The sequence below is a fragment of the Squalius cephalus genome, assembly GCF_949319135.1.
Source record: "Squalius cephalus genome assembly, chromosome: 2".
In the NCBI taxonomy this organism is placed as follows: domain Eukaryota; kingdom Metazoa; phylum Chordata; class Actinopteri; order Cypriniformes; family Leuciscidae; genus Squalius; species Squalius cephalus.
Genome location: NC_137123.1, coordinates 3,005,589 through 3,029,719, shown reverse-complemented (window position 1 = coordinate 3,029,719; position 24,131 = coordinate 3,005,589). Strand labels below are relative to the sequence as shown.

The 24,131-nt window shown below is 37.8% G+C and overlaps 3 protein-coding genes across 4 annotated transcripts in view; 1 reads left to right on the top strand and 2 right to left on the bottom strand.

Annotated features, from left to right (window-relative positions):
• Positions 1–24,131, bottom strand: part of LOC307154780 (microfibril-associated glycoprotein 4-like) — a gene marked incomplete at its 3' end in the record, with an annotated part of 64,178 nt that overhangs the window by 35,950 nt on the left and 4,097 nt on the right. The gene's annotated exons all lie outside the window — the stretch shown is intronic.
• Positions 3,618–10,456, bottom strand: LOC307154424 (uncharacterized protein). Of its 2 annotated transcripts, none has more exons than XM_079864356.1 (4): positions 10,279–10,449; positions 9,549–9,716; positions 9,044–9,410; positions 3,618–5,678 (listed from the first exon to the last, which is right to left on the bottom strand). In XM_079864356.1, the coding sequence occupies exons 2-4, from the start codon at positions 9,714–9,716 to the stop codon at positions 4,588–4,590; spliced, it is 1,626 nt and encodes a 541-aa protein (XP_079720482.1). In that variant the 5' UTR covers positions 10,279–10,449; the 3' UTR covers positions 3,618–4,587. The 2 variants fall into 2 exon arrangements, with proteins under 2 accessions (XP_079720482.1, XP_079720481.1); XM_079864355.1 differs by having other exon boundaries at positions 3,848–5,678; positions 10,260–10,456.
• LOC307154437 (microfibril-associated glycoprotein 4-like) lies at positions 16,829–18,275 on the top strand (the record flags this gene model as incomplete). The annotated part of the gene is made up of 6 exons (XM_079864384.1): positions 16,829–16,871; positions 17,000–17,064; positions 17,166–17,375; positions 17,462–17,558; positions 17,725–17,892; positions 18,019–18,275. The coding sequence occupies exons 2-6, from the start codon at positions 17,059–17,061 to the stop codon at positions 18,273–18,275; spliced, it is 738 nt and encodes a 245-aa protein (XP_079720510.1). The 5' UTR covers positions 16,829–16,871; positions 17,000–17,058.

Below are 24,131 nucleotides of genomic sequence, written 5' to 3'. Positions count from 1 at the left end.
ATATGAAACTCTTTATATATAATTTACCCAAGAAGAAGGGATTATGCAAAAGATTCTGCACCATACTTTAAAACAGACTATCATCTGCTGCTGCACTCAAACGCTCCTGGGAAATTCATACGATTCTTTAGCACAGAATGTGCATTGCAGTGATTTTGGTTGGACTCACTGGACAATTTCATATTTCCCTTGCCTACAAAGACAGAAAAAAAAAAATTAACTAACATTTATCGTAGATTTTTATCAAGACTAATGGGAAATTTGAATAAGATCTCCTCAGAACAGCTGAACTTTTTTCGTGAGTCACCATTGCAATCACCATTCTTTTTTACCATATAAAAAATGTGTGAAAACTCAACATTCACAAACTGATGGTTAATAATGTTCTTCCTGGTTTTGGAGGCTCTGTGTGATCACTGGTACTTCTTGCATTCAAAAGCAGCTGGATGAAGCACAGCAGAAAAGCACAGAACTGAACTGCTGTTAATGTGACATGACAACATACAAATGTAACTGGCATTGAATTTGTCCTGTTTTTGCAATGACGTCGGTATAGTACATGTCTACATACACTTACAATTAATCAGCAGACACTGACAAATATGTTAAATGTTTAACTAACAGCATCCTGGGTTCTGCTTGTGCACATTTAGCCTTTTTAAATGCAATATACCAATATTAACAAATCAGACCTTATTGAAAAGCTTAACAGAAAATTCTCAGTTTTGAACAAATATTTAAAATTTTATTCGAGAAAACTGCAAAGGTACTCAAATGACAATCACTAAATGGATATAACGCTCTCTATGATGAAGAAATGTAGGCAAGACAGACAAAAAAGCAACAGTTTCATAATAAACACAAGTTTGCTCGATTCTATTAAATAAAATGTGTGTATGTTTGCATAAAAATGAATCACTGCGGTAGATATTGCTGAGTGAACTGAATTCAATGCAATGAAATGCCTGTAAAACCAGGCCTGGTGTTACAGTGGTGCATGTCACAAGAACAGACTGGAGAAAGTTGTTATATTATACAATTTTAAATACTGTATTGCTTTATGTAATTTTTAAATCATTGACAACAGGAAATACTGTATAAAGCATCATCAATGTAGCGACCGAAGTATAAATCCTGTTCATCACAGTACCAGTGGACTCCTTTGTTAGATAAATATTATTAGGGTTCATGACACACATTTTTACAATAAAATTCCATGCCTTTTCCATAACTTTCTATGCTTATATTCATGACCTAATGCTCCTTGAAAGTCTATGTATGCATTGTAAAATAATAAAAACCCATGTTAAAAATGTATAGCATCTCTTAACTAAAATTAATGACTATTAATGCTCTTTGTTTGCTTGCTATTTGTTTTGATAAGTGCAAGCTGCGACGGTGCCAGACATTTAAACCACGCAGAGAACGAAACGTCATGTGACTGAAATCTAAGTATTGTAATTTATTTAACCAATATTATCTATTAAACCAGGGCCTGAATTTCATTTAGGAACATTTTATTTGATTTAGTAATCAAAATGTAAAATAACATAAATTATTCAGTCAAGAGCAGTGAGTGATATTCTCTTTGTCTTCTGTTGTTTGATTAACATTAATGACAGACAGGAGCAGGAAAAGTAGGCTGTTGTCACTTTAAGACCTAATGCACAGATCCAATATACTGATAGACGCGTTTTCTTTCTCAACTGTTTATGTCCACTTAAAGGAGAAGTTCACTTTTAAAATGAAAATTCTGTCATCATATACTCACCCTCATGTTGTTTCAAACCTGTATGAATTTCTTTCTTCTGCTGAACAGAAAGGAAGATATTTAGAAGATTTTTGGATATTTTTTTTCCTACTATGGAAGTCATTGGGACCCAAAAACTGTCTGGTTACTGATAATCTTCTAAATATCTTCCTTTCTGTTCAGCAGAAGAAAGAAATTCATACAGGTTTGAAACAACATGAGGGTGAGTATATGATGACAGAATTTTCATTTTAAAAGTGAACTTCTCCTTTAAGACATAACCAACATTATTTATAAGGATCCTCACCAAGACAGGCATTTTGACAACATTTGTGTGTATTTGGCGTTTAAGTGCAATACGCTGTAAAAAATAACTTAATGTTGTACTGGGCAGCTTTTTTCGAGGCGACTTTACGTGTGTGCGCTTTGAATGTGAAGAGTGCACAGAGCATGCGAGTACCGAATGGTTTAAAATCTGATTGGTACAAATAACTAATTTGATTGATATTCTGACTATGTGGATTAATTTACTCATCTAACCTACATGCTACAGTGAATAAATGTTTGTGGGAATTTCCAGCATTCTAAGTGCAAAACCTGCATAAAACTATGTGCAATAGACGCAATTCCGGGGCGAAATTAAGGCCCTGATTAAACATATATTCTATTATACAGACTTTATACAGGATACGTGACTTTTTCAAAACTTTTTCAGGCCCAGAAATTGCAATCAAATGACTTTTCCAGCTTTTTCATGACCATACGAACCCTGGTATTCAATCGAGGCCACTGCTTATATATTAATTTCGTTAATCTTACATGAGGTAAAGAGATTTCCTTACATAACTTTTAATCATGAAAGATATATGTGTGTAAACCAACATTTTTATTGTATGTATTAAAACAGACTCTTTATCTTTATTGCTACTTAATATATGATGTGATGCTTTTGACAGAGGGATTATGGGAGGAGGAGAAAGTGATTGAATGTTAACATCACATCATGTAAACATAACACTCTTGGTAGAAGTCTCAGACTCAGATATATTGCCCTTTTTATCCTTTTATTTTTCTAGTTTAATCCGCAAATACTGTGTAAAAACAACTTGAATAATGCCTTTCTGTAGTCAAGGTCGGAAGGCCTGCAAGAGTCTAGGGAGTCAGATAAAATGTTCCCAGTTAAAAAATATTTACATACGTAAGAGAAGCATATTATGGGATGTTGAGACCAATGTGAATGAAGATGAACATGATACGTGATAAGAGGAAGTAGGAGGGCTTATAATAATGTTTTTTTTTAATCCAATCAACTTTGAAAGACTTTATTCAAGCATAAATGAATATGTATGATTTTATGGAATAAATACTGTATTTTAGAGCTCATGTTTCATGTCTCTCTGATGTATGCTTCTGTGTAAAAGAGACTTCAGATACATTTTATTTTATTATTTTACCATTAAGTGGCAATACTTTAATTTTACTGGTGAATTTTGCCACTTGTTTACCCAAAAAAGGACTTAAAAGAGAATAATGCGAACAGAAGAGATTCATCCAAGGGAGAAAACACTAGTAGTGTACCCAGGAAACTCAAAGAAAAACACCCAATTATTTCAATGGGACATACAGGTACATCAATCATCACAGGGAGCCTGCACTTGTCAAATGATTTCATGCACTCCTTGTTTCCTACTGTAAATGAACTTAAAATGCAGCGTGCATTAGCTTAAATTTACTTGGCCTGATTTCCTCATTGTTCCCTTCCTCACTGACCTTCTGTTTTGATGTAGAGTGTGTTAGTGCACTTTTTAGGGTGTGTGGGACATCCGACCTGACGTCTTCTGCTCAATAAACACCTGAAGCACCACCTGGAAATATGTGAAAATTTATTGATTAATTGATTGATACAACCGACACCACCAATGCTTTGTGGTGTCGGTTGTATCAATCAATGCAAGGTCCATAAAGACATGGATGAGCGAGTTTGGTGTGGAGGAACTTGACTGGCCTGCACAGAGTCCTGACCTCAACCCAGTAACACCTTTAGCTCTACTTCAAATCTGTCTCTAATCATAAGTAACATCAGACTTTAAGCCAGTTAGTTCATACACTTTTACTCCAAAAATTAAAATATTCCAAAGCATATGAAAAAAATGACAGGCACAAATAACACAACTTATACTCTGGTCTGTAATACTGTACAAACAGTGAAATGACCCAGTGATGCTAGACTAAATATCTAGACTACAGGAACACTGCTCAGATATCAAACTCAACTGTTGTATGATATATGGTTCAAGTCAGATTATGTCTTTAAATCATAATTTTTATAATGATACTGTGATATACCACATGGCATGAATGATGAAAGCAACTGAAGAAATAAAGCCTTTTTGACAGACCAAGACACTATGATGATTCAGGAGCAGTTTGTTCTTTAGCATATTTCTTCTGGTTGGTCTGAAAACTACCTACCTAAGAACTACAACTGACTTCAGCCTCAGCCTCGAAATCAACTGCAAAAAAAAAGACATTAAATCTCTCGAGATCTCAGCAGAGGAGGATTAAACAACTCCACAAACAGCATTACCAGCTTCACTTATTACTAACCAGACTGGCTTTATTTCTGTCAGACGTCTACAATAGTAAAATTATACAAATACAAAATATTATTTAGAATTAACAGAGGTTTAGAAGTTAATGATTATCGAGTTTCGCTTAAGGTCACCATGATGGTGATCGGTGTTCGCTTTAGTTCCTGCGGTGCGAACATGCCCAAAAGTGAATACTTCCACCAACTTAAAGTAACTACGAAACCGTTAATTCGGTGGGAAAGCTCCTTACAATGATTCTGGAGCAGTTTGTTCTTTAGCGTGTTTCTTCTGGTGGGTCTGAAAACCCCCTAAATAAGCGAATCTCTCGTTGCAGATGGAGCAGCGGTAAGGCTTCTCTCCTGTATGAACTCGCTCATGAGTTTTCAGGACGTCTAACCGAGCAAACGTCTTGTCACACTGAGAACACTTGAACGATCTTTCTCCCGTATGAATCCGCTGGTGATTTATTAAGGTATCACACCTACTAAAACTCTTCCCACAAACGCCACAGGGATACGGTCTTTCTCCAGTGTGAACTCTCAGATGAGTTCTAAAATGAGTCGGAGTTATGAAGCTCCTCCCGCAGTAGGAGCACAGGTACGGTTTCTCTCCGGTGTGAGTCCTCTCATGGCAAGTCAATTGAGATTTTTGACGGAAACTTTTATCGCAGTGTGAACACTGATGCGGTTTCTCCTCAGAGTGTATTTTCTGGTGTACATGCAGATTGCTTGAGTTTGTGAAGGTTTTCCCACAGTCGCTGCACTGGAACGGCCTCTCGTTGGTGTGAACGCGCACATGCTTCTTCAAATGGGATCCATGGTTGTAACTCTTCTCGCAGTGAGGGCACTTGTATGGCCTTTCACCCGTGTGGATTCGCTTGTGAGCAACAAGATTCGCTTTGGTGCTGAAATACTTGTCGCACTCACTACAGTGGGTAAGCTTATCGTCCGTGTGGATTCGCTTATGAGCATCAAGACGTGCTTTAGTGCTGAAATACTTGTCGCACTCACTACAGTGGAAAAGCTTTTTGCTGTGTGTCTTTACATGATTTATTAGACCTGAAGAATTTAAAAAATCCCTCCCGCACTGTTCACAGTGAAACTCTTTCGTCACGTGCTCTTTTGAATGACGTCTCTTCTCTTTTGAGGTGGGAAAGCTGATGTTGCATCTCTTGCAGGTGAAGTCTTTCTGTTCTGTGTGTGTTCTCTCGTGTCTCGCTAAACTTCCCTTTGAGCTGAATGTTTTCCCACAGGTGACACAGGAGAAACTCTTGACCTTCAGCTGCTCTTTTGATGTCGAGACTGTTTCTCCATCAGAAGATGAACCAGTGTCCTCACCTGAAAGAAATAATAGGGTAATAAAATGTCTAACTTTAAAAGGTACTCAAATAGAATTAGTGAATCATTTACTTATAAAAAATTATAAATTCAGTATCTGTCTATCAGATACATAAAAGTACGATCCCCCTTAAACTTTAGGCGAGAGCGTGGTATATGTAAGTGAAATTTATCAGTGGATCTGAGAGTCCAAGATGACGCTGGTAGCTAAGAAGTTCAGACAGATGGTACACCATTTAAACTTTAAAGGGAACATATCATAGGGCTGCTCGATTATGGAAAAAATCATAATCACGATTATTTTGGTCAGTATTGAAATCACGATTATGTAACACGATTATTTCACATGACTTTGGGAACGTGTTGCATTTATTAAAAAAACAATTCTTAAAAAATTGAAATTTGAACATTTATTGTACTTTTTGAACTATTAAAATAAATAATATAACAGATAATACTTCAATAAGTATTTTAATTTTCCTGCAGGTCTATCACTTTTGAATGAGTTGGGAGCCAAAATCGAAATCGAAATCGAAATTCAATTAATTGCACAGCCCTACTACCAACCCAGAAAACGTGAAAAGTGACAACCCAGTAACTTTGTTTTGGTAAGCCTCTCTCTGCAATCATGTTAAAAAATATGTAGGAAGAGGATCTTATTATAATATTCGTAATAATAATACCGAATCCGCACGAATCCACCCACGGTGCCACCATTTCGGAAGCGGCAACAGTGTAACCAGTTCTAACGCAATGGCAAAAGTTCAAGCAAAGCATGTAAACTGTTCTGTCGTTGCTGCAAAGATGAGCACTGAACACTATCTGACCAAAATCTGTCTTATAAAGACCTCAGGAAACTGTGACAACTTGTGTATAAGTTAAACATGATGGTACATGCAAGGCGTTAAGATGCATCAATGTAACTCCACAACAACTACACAAATGTATCCAATAACCATTCAGAAACGTCAAGGTGCGTCTAAAAGTGAAACTCTTCCTGAGTCTCTCCGTAAGGCTGCACTCGCTACTGGTTATTTCTGAGATTCTGGATGAGTGAGATTGGCCTGTTTTGTTATTGCCGGAGTATCTGAAGTAGAGGTCTACACGGAGCACCCGAGACCCGAGGACCCGAGACCCGACCACAACCAGAACGGGACTTATTCCGCCAATCCGCGCTTTACGCTTCTCCAAACACTTCTTTACTACTCTCCCATTTTTATTATAATGATAATGAACCGTCTTGTTTAATCTTAAAGTTTTGGTGGTCAGACTCGGCGCAGAGAGCACAGAGATGATAGCAAATAAATAATGCTGACGTCAGCGGCCATGGCACTGAACGAGCAATCGTTATTATAGTTCAAAAGTTCAAAACGTATTATGCAAGTTAACTCGAGTCGAAATGGAAATCTGCAAAGTCGCCTTTGTCATCCGTCACTGTGACATCAAGTGGACTTTTGAAGCTGAAATAATGAGTGGATTAAGCTTGAAATAACGAGAGGAATGACATGTACAGAACTCTCTTGTTGGAGGATTGTAATGCATCACAGTGAGTCAGGTACAAGGAAGGGAGACGACTACTAAAATTAGGTAAGACGGGTACAGGTCGGTTCAGGGTAGTACATTTATGGCATTTCTCTGATCAACACGGGTCCGGGTCCAGCTTTTGAAATAATAGACAGGTCCGGGTCGGTTCAGGGTAGTACATTTATGGCATTTCTCGGATCTACACAGGTTCGGGTCCAGCTTTCAAATAATAGACGGGTCCGGGTCGGTTCGGTGTAGCACATTACGTGTCTCTTCGGGTTCGGGCACAAATTTTTGGACCCATGTAGACCTCTAATCTGAAGCTTGTGTAAAGGCTCCGCCCTCTTCTGAATGGAGGCGAAGCAGCAGCTCATTTGCATTTAAAAGGATACACACAAAAACAGCACGTTCTTGCTCACACCCAAAAAGGGGCAAATTTGGCAAGCTATAATAAATGATCGGGGGGGATTTTGAGCTGAAATTTCACCGACACATTCTGGGGACACCATAGATTTAATCTTGTGAAAAGGGGCATAATATGTTACCTTTAAAAGCAAATAACAAATATTATATTACCTCATGCTCCTCAAAGGGATCATGAATAGACAAAATAAAATGGGTCCCAACAGGGTGCCTTGGGGTATCCCACAGCATCCAATCATCACCTTTACAGTCCTATCTGAGAGGGATGATGTGAGCCTATCTAAGGCGGTGCCTTTAAGGCCGACTTCATCCCTTAGACATCTAAAAAGGATAGAGTGATCAACTGAAACTGCAGCGAGAGCTTAGAATAAACAGACCGCTATCGTTCGTTGGTGTGGACGCAAATATAGTTATCGTTATAGTTATCGTTATAGTTATCATGCTTGGTGTGAACAGTCCTTTAATATTTTGGACTATATCCACAAGCTTAAAGAGGGATATTGGTTCAAACTGATCAATCAAAGCATGATAAACCTATGCGTGTGAACTCGGCAATCGACTACTTTGGACTTCAGCCGAAAACAGGATGTATACAGGTATTTGCGCTGGCTTAAATAACATCATTTTTATACATATCTTTCACATCTACTGCAGTCAGATTCACCCGTGATCACTCCGAAGGAATCACTCACATGGCTGGGCACTTGTAATGACACATCAAGGATGTTAAGAGGCTAAAAGCAGGTTTAGTACTTGCCCCATTGAAGTCAACAGGGTGCAAATTTTAAAAATAGAATAACTCGGTGTAGGCAACACCGATTTTTGTCGTTGTTCTCTGTATTGACAGCACTCCAAATTTACAAAAAAATGAGCTCATTGTTAAAATTGACCGGAGTTCTCCTTTAAGGCCGACTTCATCCCTTAGACATTTAAAAAGGATAGAGTGATCAACTGAAACTGCAGCGCGAGCTTAGAATAAACAGACTGCTATCATTCGTTGGTGTGGACGCAAATATAGTTATCGTTATAGTTATCGTGCTTGGTGTGAACGGTCCTTTAATATTTTGGACTATATCCACAAGCTCAGAGAGGGATATTGTTTCAAACTGATCAATCAAAGCAGAGCAAGCAAAATAAATAAATAAATAAATAAATAAATAAATAAATCTAGGAATGCTATGCAGGTCTCCGGTGTACCATCCAGAAGTGGTAAGAGGAGAGAAAACTGTATTTATCATGTTAAACAGAACATTGGGATTTTATTATTATCATTGTAATTAGATTTTTTTTTCTCATTCAAATCGTTCAGTTTTACTATCGTCTGCCATTACGTTCCCTATTATCTGAGATGATAGTGGTACCAATGAATCACATTCAAGTGTCATGAAAAACAACAAAAGATCATGAAAGAAACACACCTGCAGGAATAAACTCATCATCATCCTCATCATTCTGATCTTCATCTTCATCCTGAACATCATCATCATCATTCTGATCTTCATCCTCCTCCTCCTCCTCATGGCTCTGTTGTTGTTCCTCTGCTGTGGTTTCTTCTCCTCGTCTCTCTATCAGGTTCCTGCAGTCCTCCAGTGTGACGGAGCACATCTTCATCTGCTGTTCTCCAGCGTTACAGTCAGAGGTTTGATCAGTGGATCCATGATCCTGAGCGTCAGTATAACACAGTAAAGTGAGGCTGAGCTCTGAGTCCTGTGTGTCTCTGGATCTCCAGACTGAATCCTGAGCTTCTGTCCCATCACTCGCACACACTGAAACCTTCTCCAGATCCTGACAAACACATCATAGATCAACACAAATAAACAACAACCTGTTGATATTAGCCTCATTACTGAGGCATAAGAAGTGAGAAGCTAACAAAACTTTGGTTTGATTGAGCTGAAGGATGAAATGATGAGCGGCTCAAACCTCTCTGTTGGGGTTGTCTCCTCTTTCTCTCAGCTTTGCCTCCAGTGACGCCACCTCTTTCTTCAGCTGACAGATTTCAGTGATGAAATCCTCAATATCCAGCATGGACAGATCAGTTCCTACTGATTTACTGCAGATCACATCCATCTGCCCTCTCATGGTCAACATCTGAAGACAAACACATCATATTTATTACAAGACATTTATAATAAACTCAAAAGAGAATTTGCATTTGATTAGGTGTTTCTTAAACTACTGAAAAAATGGTTTTACCATACTTTTACTCTATTTTCTTCAAATATTACATACCTCATTTCATCTCAAAGACAGTTTTTCTGTCATCATTTTCACACAATAAAATACTTAAAGTGAATGGTCAAACATTTATAATAATGTCAGTATATAGCTGTTGTTGACAACAAACTTTCTTCAATTTAGTGTAAACTGGTAAAGTTCATTGCTGTCATATGACCACAATAATGTTGTTTAAAGTGGTCATAAGAGTTTTACCATCATTTACCTTTACAAGTATGGTTTTTGATTGTTCCAGACAACTTTAATGCCACCTTTACAAAACAAAAACTTATAAATCTAGTTTTAAAAAGGTAAATTTAGAGACGAACAAGTGCCCAAGACAGCAAAAATATATATACCGGTATATAAACAAGACTTTTGCTTTCGAACAGGTATTACAATAAATAATAAGATTACCTCCATTTAAGACATTTACCTTCAGCTGCTGATCTTTCTCAGATTTCTCCTCGTACTCCGGTACTAAACATCATCAAGCACACAATAATGTAAAATCACATCATTGATGTAAAACACGATAAACACACACGGGCTGAATATGTTTTACCAACAGAACTACACACGCGGGTTGCTCGCGGTTTCACACAGCAACACATGATGACGCATTTCCGCCTCCTGCTGGACTGGAGCGACTGTACGGTTCACTTGTTTTTCAGGACTCTGAATGATTAACGTAATGTATTAATGTATCTTTATTGTCCCAATAAGGTAGCATCCATTTAATAATTTTAATAAATATAATAATTTACACTCAATATATTATTATTGCATACTGTTTTACAATACGAGGTGCATATGCCTCTATGCGCACTAGGTAGGCCTATAGCAGGGTTCACCAATCTCGGTCCTGGAGGGCCGCTGTCCTGCAGAGTTTAGCTCCAACCCCAATTAAACACACCTGAACCAGCTAATCAAGGTTTCACTAGGCATACTAGAAACTTTCAAACAGGTGTGTTGGAGCTGGTTGGAGCTAAACTCTGCAGGGACAGCGGCCCTCCAGGACCAAGATTGGTGAACCCTGGCCTATAGCATCTAACTACTATTACTGATTGCAAAGAAAATTGCTACTGCTAATTTTACATAGTTTAGATAGAATCTGTTGCTTAATGCAAAGTGAGCGCTGTCATTATTTACCCATTTTGTGATCAAAAAGGCCTTTTGCTGATAAAATATGCACATTACAGAAAATGTACGTTTTTTTTAGTTTTTTAATTACTTAATTATTTGCCAAAAATTCTGACTATGTTAAAAGAGAAGAGACATCAATATGCATGAATGCTGATATTATATTAGGATTCATTAGCTTATACTCTGTAGTTTAAAAACAAAATATTTTAGTTGCAACATTAAAGTTAACATGACAGCATTCTACGTGTTCTTAGACAAAGTCTGTGTTTTTCCTCGGCCGGCTTTTGTGTCTTTGGGGAAATTAATCTTAACATACATTAACAAACATGTTGTGCTTTTCTTTCATAATGCATGACGTGTTCAAAGGAAAATCTACAGGTCAACATCCTCAATGGTTTGATGTACAGTAGATCTGATGTTTGTTGTGTACATAGGCTGAAATTTCACAACACTGTATATGTGTGTACAAAACATGCATTTGTTTACATACTGCTGTAAAGGAAAAAAAATTTTTTCTCTGAAAATAAAGTGGATAAATGTGTGCTGTTGCTGAGACCAAAAATAAAATAAAAAACAAATAATAGAATAGTATCTGTTCTGAAACATTCACACGCAAAGTTGGAGGTCATGTGATCTGTAATTAGCTCTTTAGCTTTTCACTAGAACCCATCCAAGTCCAAAACCCATATAGAGCAGAACCACATACAATGAGAAGAAACTCTAATTTCTTCAGAAATGTACTGTGAATGCTTGGATGCCTCTATCTGAAGTCCAGATCTGAAAAAATAAATAATATTTTTAAAGATGGAAACCTCCTCTTTTTACTTTTCTTTTTTAATTGTGTGGTGTAATAAAAGTAATATATATATATATATATATATATATATATATATATATATATATATATATATATATATATATATATATATATATATATATACACACACACACACACACACACACACACACAAACAAGGACTAATGACTAACACCTGTGAATAAGCAAACAATGAAAACATAACACATGAAACAAGGAGGCACATGATAGGATCACATAAGGGCAAGGGAATAACATGACAAACCAGGAAAAAGGAAAAAAAAGTGATGATAAAATTAAAAAGCAATAGCAGACTGTGGAGCATTGGGAGTCCAAAGGGTCCAAAGAGTCCAAATACCCTTATTAGCTGTTAACTATGATTATGTTCAGGATGGACACATTTCTAACATAGCTCTCCTCTGAGAAAACCTAGCGATCGGGCGTTTTCAATTTCATCTGAAATGAGCAGTGTTGGGGTAACGCATTAACATGCAACACATGTTCATAACGCATGCACGTTTTTGATGATATGAGTAAAGTAATGCATTACAAGTTACTTGCATTATGTAATCAGATTTTTTTAAATGTTACAAGTAATGTATTACAAGTAACAAGTATTACGTAATCAGATTACTTTTTGATCTAACGAGTAAAGTATTGCATTAAAAGTGTAAGGCTGTAAGGACTGATTTTCCTGCTAAAACAAAGCTCACACTGCAATAAGGCCATAAAATTCACCCTGGACAGCAGATAGCAAAGGCCCAAACTTATCTCCTTGTCTCCTTGTTTGACTTCAACTCATCCCTCCTCTCCCTCCTCAAGACACTGAAAGTTCATTAAGAATGTCTATATATCACATATGATGTATCTTGTGAATATGTTGTTTTTTTCCTTTTCATGTTTGTACTGCGATTGGTAAAATTTTCTTAATTTCATTGCAGTCATTGGTTTAATGAGAAAGACTGAGAACTTAGGAGAATCCTGTTTCTCCTCTCTGGGTGATATCTCTTTACGATATCTCCCGAAACTAGGTGCTGCCCCCCTGGGGTACATGGATTGACCCAAACAACTCTAAACAATATTTGTGTAGCGTCTGGACCAACCAGACACACAGAAATTATTCATTTACATTTACATTTAGTCATTTAGCAGACGCTTTTATCCAAAGCGACTTACAGATTAGGACTAAGTTAAGCGAGTCATCATGAAGAGGCAAAAAACAACGCAAGAAGTGCTCAAAATACGAAGTTCAGGCATTATTCAGAGTAGCATAAGCCCGGTAAGCGAGGTTTTTAAAGGGAAAGGGAAGTTTTTTTTTTTTTTTTTTTTTTTTTTAAGAGGTTAAGTGCTCACGGAAGTGCTCATTTATTTATTGAATAATCCAGCAAACTCACTCTCCCAAATAAGGCCTGTGAAACATTTCCCAAATGAAGCTAACACACTGGCAGGACGCAGTGTCTTGTTACAGGACACACACTGAGAGTGGGTTTTACGACGGTAAAGAATGTCCTGAGAGCTGTGACTCTCACTTAAATGCTTGCAGAGGAAGAGAAATAAAAACTGTTAATCCTATATATATTCTATATATAACCACTTGATAAATGTGTAAATATGTATCTAATTTTCCCATCTCATGATTTTCCCTTTTATGTGGCGTTTGTATTCTTGTAAACTCAATTGGGTTAATGTTTCAGACTTTGCATATTATGGTTAACCAACATTATATGTGCGGCATGTTTGGTCTTTAAAAATCCAATCTTCGTCTCCGATTTGTTCATTTACATTACATGTTGCTAACTTTGTGATGCATTAGTATTATAAGAATCTTAAAGATTATTTTCTTAAACACCCAATGAAAGTACATATTCAAATGCCCTGCTAGAACACAAAGGGTCGTAAAATTTCCCTCCAAAGGGAAATCTTCTCATTGGCTCTTGCACCTCCAGAGGTTGTGCCATCTTCACGCTTTAAAGTCACTGATCAGCTTTTAGCTCTCGCTTAGTCCCTTTCTGAAATGCTGACGTGAAGATGATGCTAAACTAGAAGCCTCTAAGGACCCCCCAAGCTTGTGCCAGGCTGCGGCCTTGTCTTTCCATTCACCAAAGATACTCTGACTCCCACTGGTTCACTCTCATCAAGACCACATCAGCAAAGATCAGCTGGAGCCTCAACAGATTGCATCAGGACAGTTTAATTCAAATGGGCGAGACATGTAAGTATCAAACTTAGTCTCATTATTTGATACATTAAGTATCCGTACCCCTTTAAAGAAGGGCGTGTTAGAAGTAAACTGATGGTTTGCTCAAGGCTGTTGATCTGCTGAATTTATAACTTCTTGCTTTCCTGTATTCTGCTTCAGCTCTTTTTCCCTTGGTAAACTGTATGCATGTATGTGTGTATGTTAGAGTAGTTTAAGTGTTTAGACTAGTTAATAAAGTCTAAAGTTGTCCGTGTCTCAAGCTCATAACTGGAGTCACTAATCATTTAGATCTTGGTTACTGCTCTTAGTAGTACTGTAAATTAAGAAAGACATTTCCCATGCCCCAGAAATGTACATTTCTTAGAGTTAATAAACAATTGATCCTGAGTGTTCACGGGACAAACAAGCTAATTGATTGTAATATTAATTTACGACAGTAAGTTAATTATATTAACTGATCCAAGTATTCATAATCAATTATAACCAGTTATTATTGATTATTAATATTTCATAGAGCTAATTTGCTACATTGTATAACCCTTTTTGTTCTGGTCTGGGTATTTAAGAGTAGGGGACAGAGCAGTCTTGGGGACTCTTTACCAGGAACCCCCATACAGTGCTGTTTCAGTGTTTTCCTGTTGGAACACACTCACACACCACTGTATGTCTCTGTCAGGAATACATTACTTACTTTTAGAGTCATCTTTGAGTAAATGATGTCATGTATTTTTCTGAATTGGCTTTTAATCAATTACTTGTGTAATTGGCATTATACATTTTTACCTAACAAATAAATGTTACATCATGATTTATTCTGAAGTTTCAGAAATAATTTATTTTAGTAGATTAAAAGTGAAGTCTGGTGTTTCCGCAAATCTTTGTCCAGGATAGACCATGTTGTGAGGGGGCATCCGCTAGCTGCCCGCCCCATAAGCAGGCCGTCAAAAAAACGCGTCTCTGTAGGCAGCCTAGGCTCTGAGATCTGCACACAAAAACAATTGGTTTCACCAACCACTCAAAACCAAAATAAATAGTGGACAACCAATCACCGACAGGGGGTGGGTGTTGTGAGGTTCTCGCGTGCAGCCGTCATAGGCAGCCGTGCACGAGCGCAAAACCTCACAATACCCACCCCTGTCGGTGATTGGTTGTCCACTATTTATTTTGGTTTTGAGTGGTTGGTGAAACCAATTGTTTTTGTGTGGCCTGCTTATGGGGCGGGCAGCTAGCGGATCGTTAGGAAAGATTAGATGAAGGTGATAATTTATGTTTGGGCCTTTTTTGGGCCTGAAATCGCTGATACAACCTTTACGTGTAAAAAATGCAGATTGGTCAAGTGTTCAATAAATGTTTTGGTTGAGAAATTTTGTCTATCTTAAGTAATTATTTGTGTTACATTTTATCTTTCAAATAGAGGTTAAAAACAAGCACATATCGGCCAAATATCGTCCAAAATAAATCAGCAGCATTTATCGGCCATCGGCATTTGGATTTCAAAAGATCGGCATCGGCCTGAAAAAAACAATATCGGTCGACGTCTATTGGTTAGCAAATTTTTATTCAGTGTTTTAATAAGAACCTTATTTTTTTATGCATTTTTTTTCGTTAGAAAAAGATACAGTTACTATTATTTAACATTTTAGTAAAACTTTAATTGAACAATTGAACACAGAACCACAGCAAACAAATCAAATAAAAAAAGTCAAATGTCTTAACATTAGCATTTAAATCCGGCTACCGGCCTCTCTCTGTCGTTCTGTGTACCACTAACCTAGCTATCTTCGGAGCGTGTGTCCCCCTTCCTCCTTTCACATAATGGTATGATACTAGTCTGTCCTCCATGTGATTGGCCGCATGGTGTGCCCGTCCAAATAAAGTCCTGCCCCAAATAAAGATTCGTCTCTCCCCGACGGGAGTCGGCTCTTCTCCTTCACTACAAAGAATCTCGTTCGCGAACGACACACATCACTAGTCTCCAGCGTCTTCCTTTACTCTGTGTCTTCTTTGGACTCCTCTACCCTGCTCACCGCATCCCTGCACCTTTGCATTTCAATAAATCACTGTTCACCATCCATCTTCCTCTCCTGTGTCTATGTACCGTAACACATACATTATGTAATCACATTACTTTTTTGATGTTAATGCAAATTATATTCTAATAACACAAATACAAATACAGATGATTAATCAGAATTTTCTCCCAATCTAAAAATACTTGGGAAATGTAACTGTGATATGACTCATTAGATATTGCTTGATGCCACCACATTTTTTTTTTACTTGCAAGAGTCTCCTAGGATAGAAGGAATGGGTGGATATTCCTGAGCAACTTGGGATTTCTGACTGGCTGTCGAAAAATCGACACACAACGGCTTGCCACTTGGTGGCAGTGTACAGGATGATGCACCGGGGTCCACTGTAGAGGTTGATGTGCCATCAAAACCCATGCATACGCAAGAAAATGTTTTTTTGAATAGCTGTCCACTGTAGTGACCACTATGAAACGGATAAGGATGGACAATTTTTGCACAGTTTTTGGAAACTGTATGACTTTGCGTTTCAAGCCTGCTTACCATGTAACTTATCACCAGTTAGTATTTCAACATTGTGCAGTGCAAGAGTGACTGAAAGGCCAGATGCTCTTACTGATAAAAGCTCAGTTGAAGATGCGAGTGACTCAACGATTTATAGCTAGATATCCTGTCAAAATAAAAGCAAAAAGCAATTTAATAAATGTCATTAACACACTCTATGTGCCAAGAATCAAGGGTTTTGCAATATAAATTTCTTCTGTAACACAAAGGAGGGGCGTAAGAATCTAAAAGATATAAAGAGTGACTGAACAACACAAGGCACAACACAAACGGTGAGTTACTGTTTCATTCTTCATCTTTTACCTCACAGAATATTAAGACATTTCTACAACAGTGTAATTCAGAAAAATGACCACAAACAACAATAATCTGATGATATTTTTGCTTTGATTTCTTCCAGATTTATAAATAAAACATTGATTATAATCTGCAGTGATCAGCTGAGAAAAGATTGAGACGATGGCGGTAAGTTCATCCGCATTTACAGCAACTGTATTACTTTTATTATAATTTCAGTGTGAATTGATCATTATAAATGAGGATCTTGATCAGTTGTGTCTCTCCAGATGACGGTGTGTGTCGCGGCTCTGCTCTCTGTTTTCACGGCATCTGTTTGTGTTGCTGATGTTTCCAAGCCGGTCGACTGTTCTGATGTCTATAAATCAGGAGAAACAGTCAGTGGGATTTACTCCATCTATCCAGCAGGAGACATTCCTGTCTGGGTTTACTGTCACATGGTCTCAGATGGGAAAGATGAAGACAACGGAGGATGGACGGTACATGGACGAATGTGACTTTAGATCATCAAACACACATCAGAACATATATTATGAATCATATATTCTATATAAACCCATCACAGGTGATTCAGAGGAGAATGGACGGCAGTGTGAATTTCTATCGGCCGTGGAATCAGTACAAGAGAGGATTCGGGGCAACCGAGGGCGAATACTGGCTGGGTAACAATTCACAGCTTTAAACATTGGTAATTGGTGTCAAGAAATGGTTTTGATAGAAGTGTTGATATTCATGTCCAGTGTTTGGTTGAACATGTTCTTCATGTGTGTGTGTGTGTGTGTGTGTGTGTGTGTGTGTGAGTGAGTGAGTGTGTGTGTGTGTGAACAGGGCTGGAGAACATGTACCAGCTGACACGTAACAGAAAGTACATGCTGAGAGTGGATCTGGAGGACTTCACTGGAAGGATTGGTTCGGCTCTGTACTCGTCCTTCTCTGTGGGTCCTGAATCTGACGGGTATCAGCTGCAAGTTTCAGGGTTCAAGGATGGAGGAGCAGGTAGGACACTTTTCACTCGAGTGCACTTGTTCATGTATTTTCAAAAGTTTTTGGGATTTCACTGAAGTATTCTTCACCTAAATATGATGATAATATATATATATTTAATGATGCTCTTCTCTGCAGGCGACTCTTTATCTGGCTATAATGGACAGAAGTTCTCCACCTTTGACAAAGACCAAGACGCTTCAGATAAGAACTGTGCCAAACAGTATCTCGGGGGATTTTGGTACAGAGCCTGTCACAGTACAAACCCCAACGGTGTGTATTTATGGGGAGAAGATCCCACCCATTACGCCATTGGAGATGTTTGGTACCACTGGAAGAAGAATCTCGCTGTCGGTCTGAAAACCATCAGGATGCAGATCAGACGTGTGTCTTAGACATTTGAAGAAACATTACAGTGTTTCTCAGAAAGAAAATAAATTAAGGTTAAAGGGTTTCCTTGTCTCCATTAACTGTGTAACTTAGTAAATCATGTAAGAATATTGTACGTGGCTGATGTTTTGTGCACTTGCATCAATTATTTTCTTCTTTGTTTTGGGTCACTTCTTTCAATTTAAACTGAAACGAATCAACAATAAACTTCAATAAACTCATGCATGAATTCATAGACAATTATAGAATTCATTACATTACATAATATAGAATTCATAGACAATTGGAAAAGTTTTTGGGGCAAACCTGACCTGTTAAAAAGAGATGGTATTCATCCCTCCTGGGATGGTGCTGCTCTTCTCTCTAGTAATATGGCACATAGTCTTAGAGCTCAAACATGACAATCTGGGGCTCAGGTCAGGAAGCAGACAGACTGGCTAAACCGACTGTCTGCTAGCGGCCTCGCGTCACCAAGGTCAGATAAATCCCATCACATAGAGCCTCTTTCACCTAGCTATCATCATATAGAGACTGTGTCTGTTCCCCGAATTTGGAAATCCAAAAAACGTTTTAACCCATCTAAGGTTAAAAATTTAATTGATGTTCAACAAATAAAAAACAGCTATAATACAGATGAGCAAATGCTAAAGCTTGGGTTGCTGAATATTCGATCGCTTACTTCAAAAGCACTCATTGTTAATGATATGATTTCAGATAATAACCTAGATGTGCTGTGTTTGACAGAAATCTGGCTAAAACAAAACGATTACATTACTTTAAATGAGTCCACCCCGCAAGATTACTGTTATAAACATGAGCCTCGTCTGAAACGCAAAGGGGGTGGTGTTGCTGTAATTTATAGTAATATTTTCAAAACCACTAAGAAATCAAGTTTCGAATATAATTCGTTTGAAGTGTTAGTGCTTAATGTAAAAATATATAGTATAAATGATAAATCACGTTTGAGATTTGTGCTGGCTACTGTATACAGGCCACCAGGGCACCATACAGACTTTATCAAAGAATTTGCGGACTTTCTATCAGAGTTAGTATTGGCTGCAGATAAAGTACTAATTGTTGGTGATTTTAATATACACATCGATAATGAAAAAGATGCATTGGGATTGGCATTTAAAGACATTCTGAACTCTATTGGAGTTAGACAACACGTGTCAGGACCTACTCATCGTTGTAATCATACTCTAGATCTAATATTATCACATGGAATAGATGTGGATGCCGTTGAAATTCTGCAGCAGAGCGATGACATCTCAGATCATTATCTAGTCTAATTACATTTAGCCAAGGCTGCAAAGCCGACTCCATGTTACAAATATGTTAGACCTATCACTTCTGCCACTAAAGATTGCTTTATTAATAATCTTCCTGATCAGTTTCATCATTTTAGCATCCCGGATAGCTTAGAAAAACTTGATATTGCAACAGAAGCTTTTAACTCTCTCTTTTCCAGCACTTTAGACACAGTTGCTCCGTTGCGCTTAAAGAAGATTAAAGAAAATAGTCCAACGCCGTGGTACAACGAGCACACTCAGGCCCTTAAAGGAGAACTCCGGTCATTTTTTTGTACATTTGGAGTGCTGTCAATACAGAGAACAACGACAAAAATCGGTGTTGCCTACACCGAGTTATTCTATTTTTAAAATTTGCACCCTGTTGACTTCAATGGGGCAAGTACTAAACCTGCTTTTAGCCTCTTAACATCCTTGATGTGTCATTACAAGTGCACAGAAAATGTGAGTGATTCCTTCTGAGTGAACACGAGTGAATCTGACTGCAGTAGATGTGAAAGATATGTATAAAAATGATGTTATTTAAGCCAGCGCAAATACCTGTTTACATCCTGTTTTTCGGTTGAAGTCCAAAGTAGTCGATTGCCGAGTTCACGCGCGTGATCATAGGTAACTAAACCTTATTAAAGAACCGCTATAAAGCCAAAACAATCTTACGTTAAATTATACATTTATCTCTGTAAAGCTGCATTGAGACAATCTACATTGTTAAAAGCGCTATATAAATGAAGATGACTTGACTTGACTTGACTTGACATGAACACAATGTGTCAATGTAGATTTGTTTATATATACAGTATGTGTTTGTTTGATTGTGTGTGTGTGTGTGTGTGTATTGCAGCTGCACAATTTAGCAATTTAGGTTGCTTATTTAGAAACCAGCACGGCCCTAACTGAAGCCTTTAGTGTATTAGTCTGTCATGTTTATAGCTACGGACTGTAAGGACCATCCATTGGCCCAACGACGGAATCCAACGGCCTGGCGAAGGTTTAAAGCGTGTATGTCTTTTCAGCGATCCAGTGAAGTTCACTTAATTTATTGGAACCTAGTTTTAGTATTACTTCAGCTCTATGCGTAATCTGACTCCAATTTCAAATGATAATCAAATTTAGATCGTATTTCTGATTAGAAAATACTCATAAATATTGATTATGAATTAATTTAGATCTTTGATTATTCTGATTATCCCATACTTTCAATATTCGTTCATTACGGACCTAGTGTCGCTTTGAGACGTCACGTCGCGACTGCGCGCTCACGATCACAAACTTGCCAGTCCTGAAATAGTCAGAGGGTGTAGTACAAATATTTTACCCTATGCGGTCGCACACTACAGACCCATAGGTGTAATTTATATAATATTTGTAGCATACAACATGCTAAGTCAGGGAATAGTCAGAAATCAGAAGGTCTCCTAAGATGTGCCCCATGGTCCATTCAAAGTGCCTTCAGTTTGATCTATCCTGGACAAAGATTTGCGGAAACACCAGACTACACATTAATCTACTGGAAATAATGATTTCAGAAGAATGCAGAATAAATCAAGGTTAACATTTATTTGTCAGGTAAAAATGTATCATGCCAATTACAGAAGTAAATTATTAAAAGCCAATTCAAAAAGACATAACATCATTTACTCAAAGATTACTCTAAAAGTAAGTAATGTTTTCCTGACAAAGATACACAGTAATGTGTCAGGATTTTCCAACAGGAAAATACGGAAACATTACTGTGGGGGAATGATCCTGGTAAAAGATTCCCAAAGATTGCTCTGTCCCCTCACCTTAAATACCAGACCAGAACAACAGGGGTTATACAAATGTTGTTTAGAGTTGTTTGGGCCAATCCATGTACCCCAGGGGGGTAGCACCTGGTTTCTTGAGATATCTTAAAGAGATATCCGCCAGAGAGGAGATACAGGATTCTCCTAAGTTCTCAATCTTTCTCATTAAACCAATGACTGCAATGAAATTAAGACCATTTTACCAATCGCACTGTGCCCTTTAAAATGACACCAAACATGAAAAGGAAAAACAACATATTCACAAGATACATCATATGTGATATATAGACATTCTTAATGAACTTTCAGTGCCTTGAGGAGGGAGAGGGGGGATGAGTTGAAGTCAAACAGGGGAACAATGAGATAAGTTTGGGCAGTACAAGGTTCTGTGCTCTGCCTTTGTTGTCCGCTGTCCAGGGTGCATTTTATGGCGTTATTGCAGGGTGAGTTTTGTTTTAACAGGAAAATCAGTTCTTACAGACGGCCCCTGGCCCCTTGGGACAGATTTAGATCAGGCCTAAGGGGACATGTTTTGGACATTTTCCTGTTGCCACATTTTCAGTGTTATTCTCTGAGTGTTCATAGGGCTGACCACTGTAGTTTGCAGTGTTAGTCGATTGGTGCAGGAATCCAGTCGTCACCTGAAATAACAGCATTAAGACAGGTTGAACATTAAAATGAAAGCGTGGCAGAATTCGTGGATGCTGCAGCAGCTGGACAGGGTGTCATGACCCTCTTGGCCGGGTTCGCTTCCACCTGCACTTGGCTGCGTTGGTATTCAGTCTGTAGAATGATCTCGTTGTATCAAGTCTGTTTGCTTTGGTCAGCATGATCAGAAAGTGTCATTGGAAAGTGTCATTATAACGCTTTGCGGAAACATCTTTGTCCTCCCTAGGATGTTTTAACTGACCATTTGAGAAGTCCTCGGTCACCTTCAAGCAGAAGGTTTCATTTGCCGGGTAGATCAGAACTCCATTGTTGAAGGAATCATTTCACTGATGACGCTCCACTGCGTGTAAGACACCTGAACAACTTTTGAATGACCATGCAATAATTGAACACTGATGTATTTGTGGTTATTGTAAGATGAGGAAAAGTTATTGGATAAACACAAGAACACAAGATAACAAAACATGATGTACTCAAAAATATGAAACCCAAAAGTCAAAGGTGCGAGTGGTAAATATGGTCTCTTTTTCAAAATCATATATTTAATGAACATGTGTAATTTGATCACCAAATTCTTCACTACCGCAGTGATCTGGTAGTGGGATTTAGACTTGGTCTGGATGAATCAAGGACGGGTAGCAGAAAGTCACCATAACTAGTATATTTACTAGTTGTATGCATAATTAGAGTAATTAGAGTATATCACATAATTAAACATGGAAATACACAATTTCATAATTATAAAATTGTCTACATTAGTTGTTATAAGTGCAAATCATCAATGAAACTTAATGTTTTAATAGATTCAATTAGAGAATGAAATGTATAGAAACAGAGATTTAAATTCTCTGGTTTAACTTTTGTAATTATCCTCTGTGCATTTGATGTACAGACTAGGTCACACTCAATAGTGCAGGTCTGAATTGTATAGTTGATAAATAGAAATGCCTGCATTTTAGATTTAGCTGTTTAGATCATTTTTTATCGTCATTAGTCATTTGTTGGAAACTAGGGGGCCCTCCTGGTTTGCAACAACGCTAACGACTGGACATAATAAATATTTTGTCCAAAGACCAGTTGCATTGATTAATAGGTCTCAATAAGATTTTTTTTTTATGTGGATTTAAATCAATCGATGTGTGACCACAGCCATGCATGTCCTATGCACAGCACAGTATTTACATACAGGAAGTTTTGAAGACTGTAATGCTGAAAAGAAATTATTAAAATAATTTTCCTTGTCCTATATGTATGAAGGTAAATGATGTATTGCATGATGTGAATAATTTTGGCCTGGATAGTCTTATGATCTATGCCAGGTAGAGATGTTCTAAGATTGCCATAGTGATGGTGTGTATTGTGTATGTTTGTGTACAGGAGATGGGTGGTGTTTTATCCTACCATAATTTGTGTTGCATAATTTAGTTCCGATGCTACACCGGGGAGGCCACATACTTCTGTAGTGTTGTGAGGTGTGAGCGGCCCCTTGAAGTTTCTCCACCCCCATCTCCTACATGTAAAGTTGTGTGTCCTGCTTAAGGCAGGCGAGACCAGACCCTTATGGAATCTGGTTCTAAAGAAAGTAATTTGTCAGCCTGTAAGGAAATAGACCTAGAGAGGAAAACACAGTTTAATCTTGAGCCTTTATACAAATTGCATTTAAGATAGATGGTCGATCTCAATATTTATTTGATTGCCTTTGCCAGACAGTTGTTACTGATGGCTTTGATCTGTTAAGATTTTACGCCATTAGAAGAAACTTTGTTTTAGTTTACAAAGACATGCATCATTATCATGATCATGTTTTAGTAAAGAAAAGGTCAATTAAACCGTGATAATGGTCAGATCTGACTGCTATTGCATCTAAACTCACACAGTCTGCTGTGTTGTGAGCATTAGGACCCTCAGGTCTGCTAGGGAAATCTCTTTACATGATGATGTTTATTTACACTAGCCAGATCTGTGTTTAGAGCAATTAGATCACCAGGTGTGGTGCTGTGCTTGTTTGTTTTAGCCTTTGGAATTTATGGTGCCATTCAACTCTTGACCATTTGGATCTCTGTGGTCCATAAAGACTGTAGATTTTCTGCCTGATGTT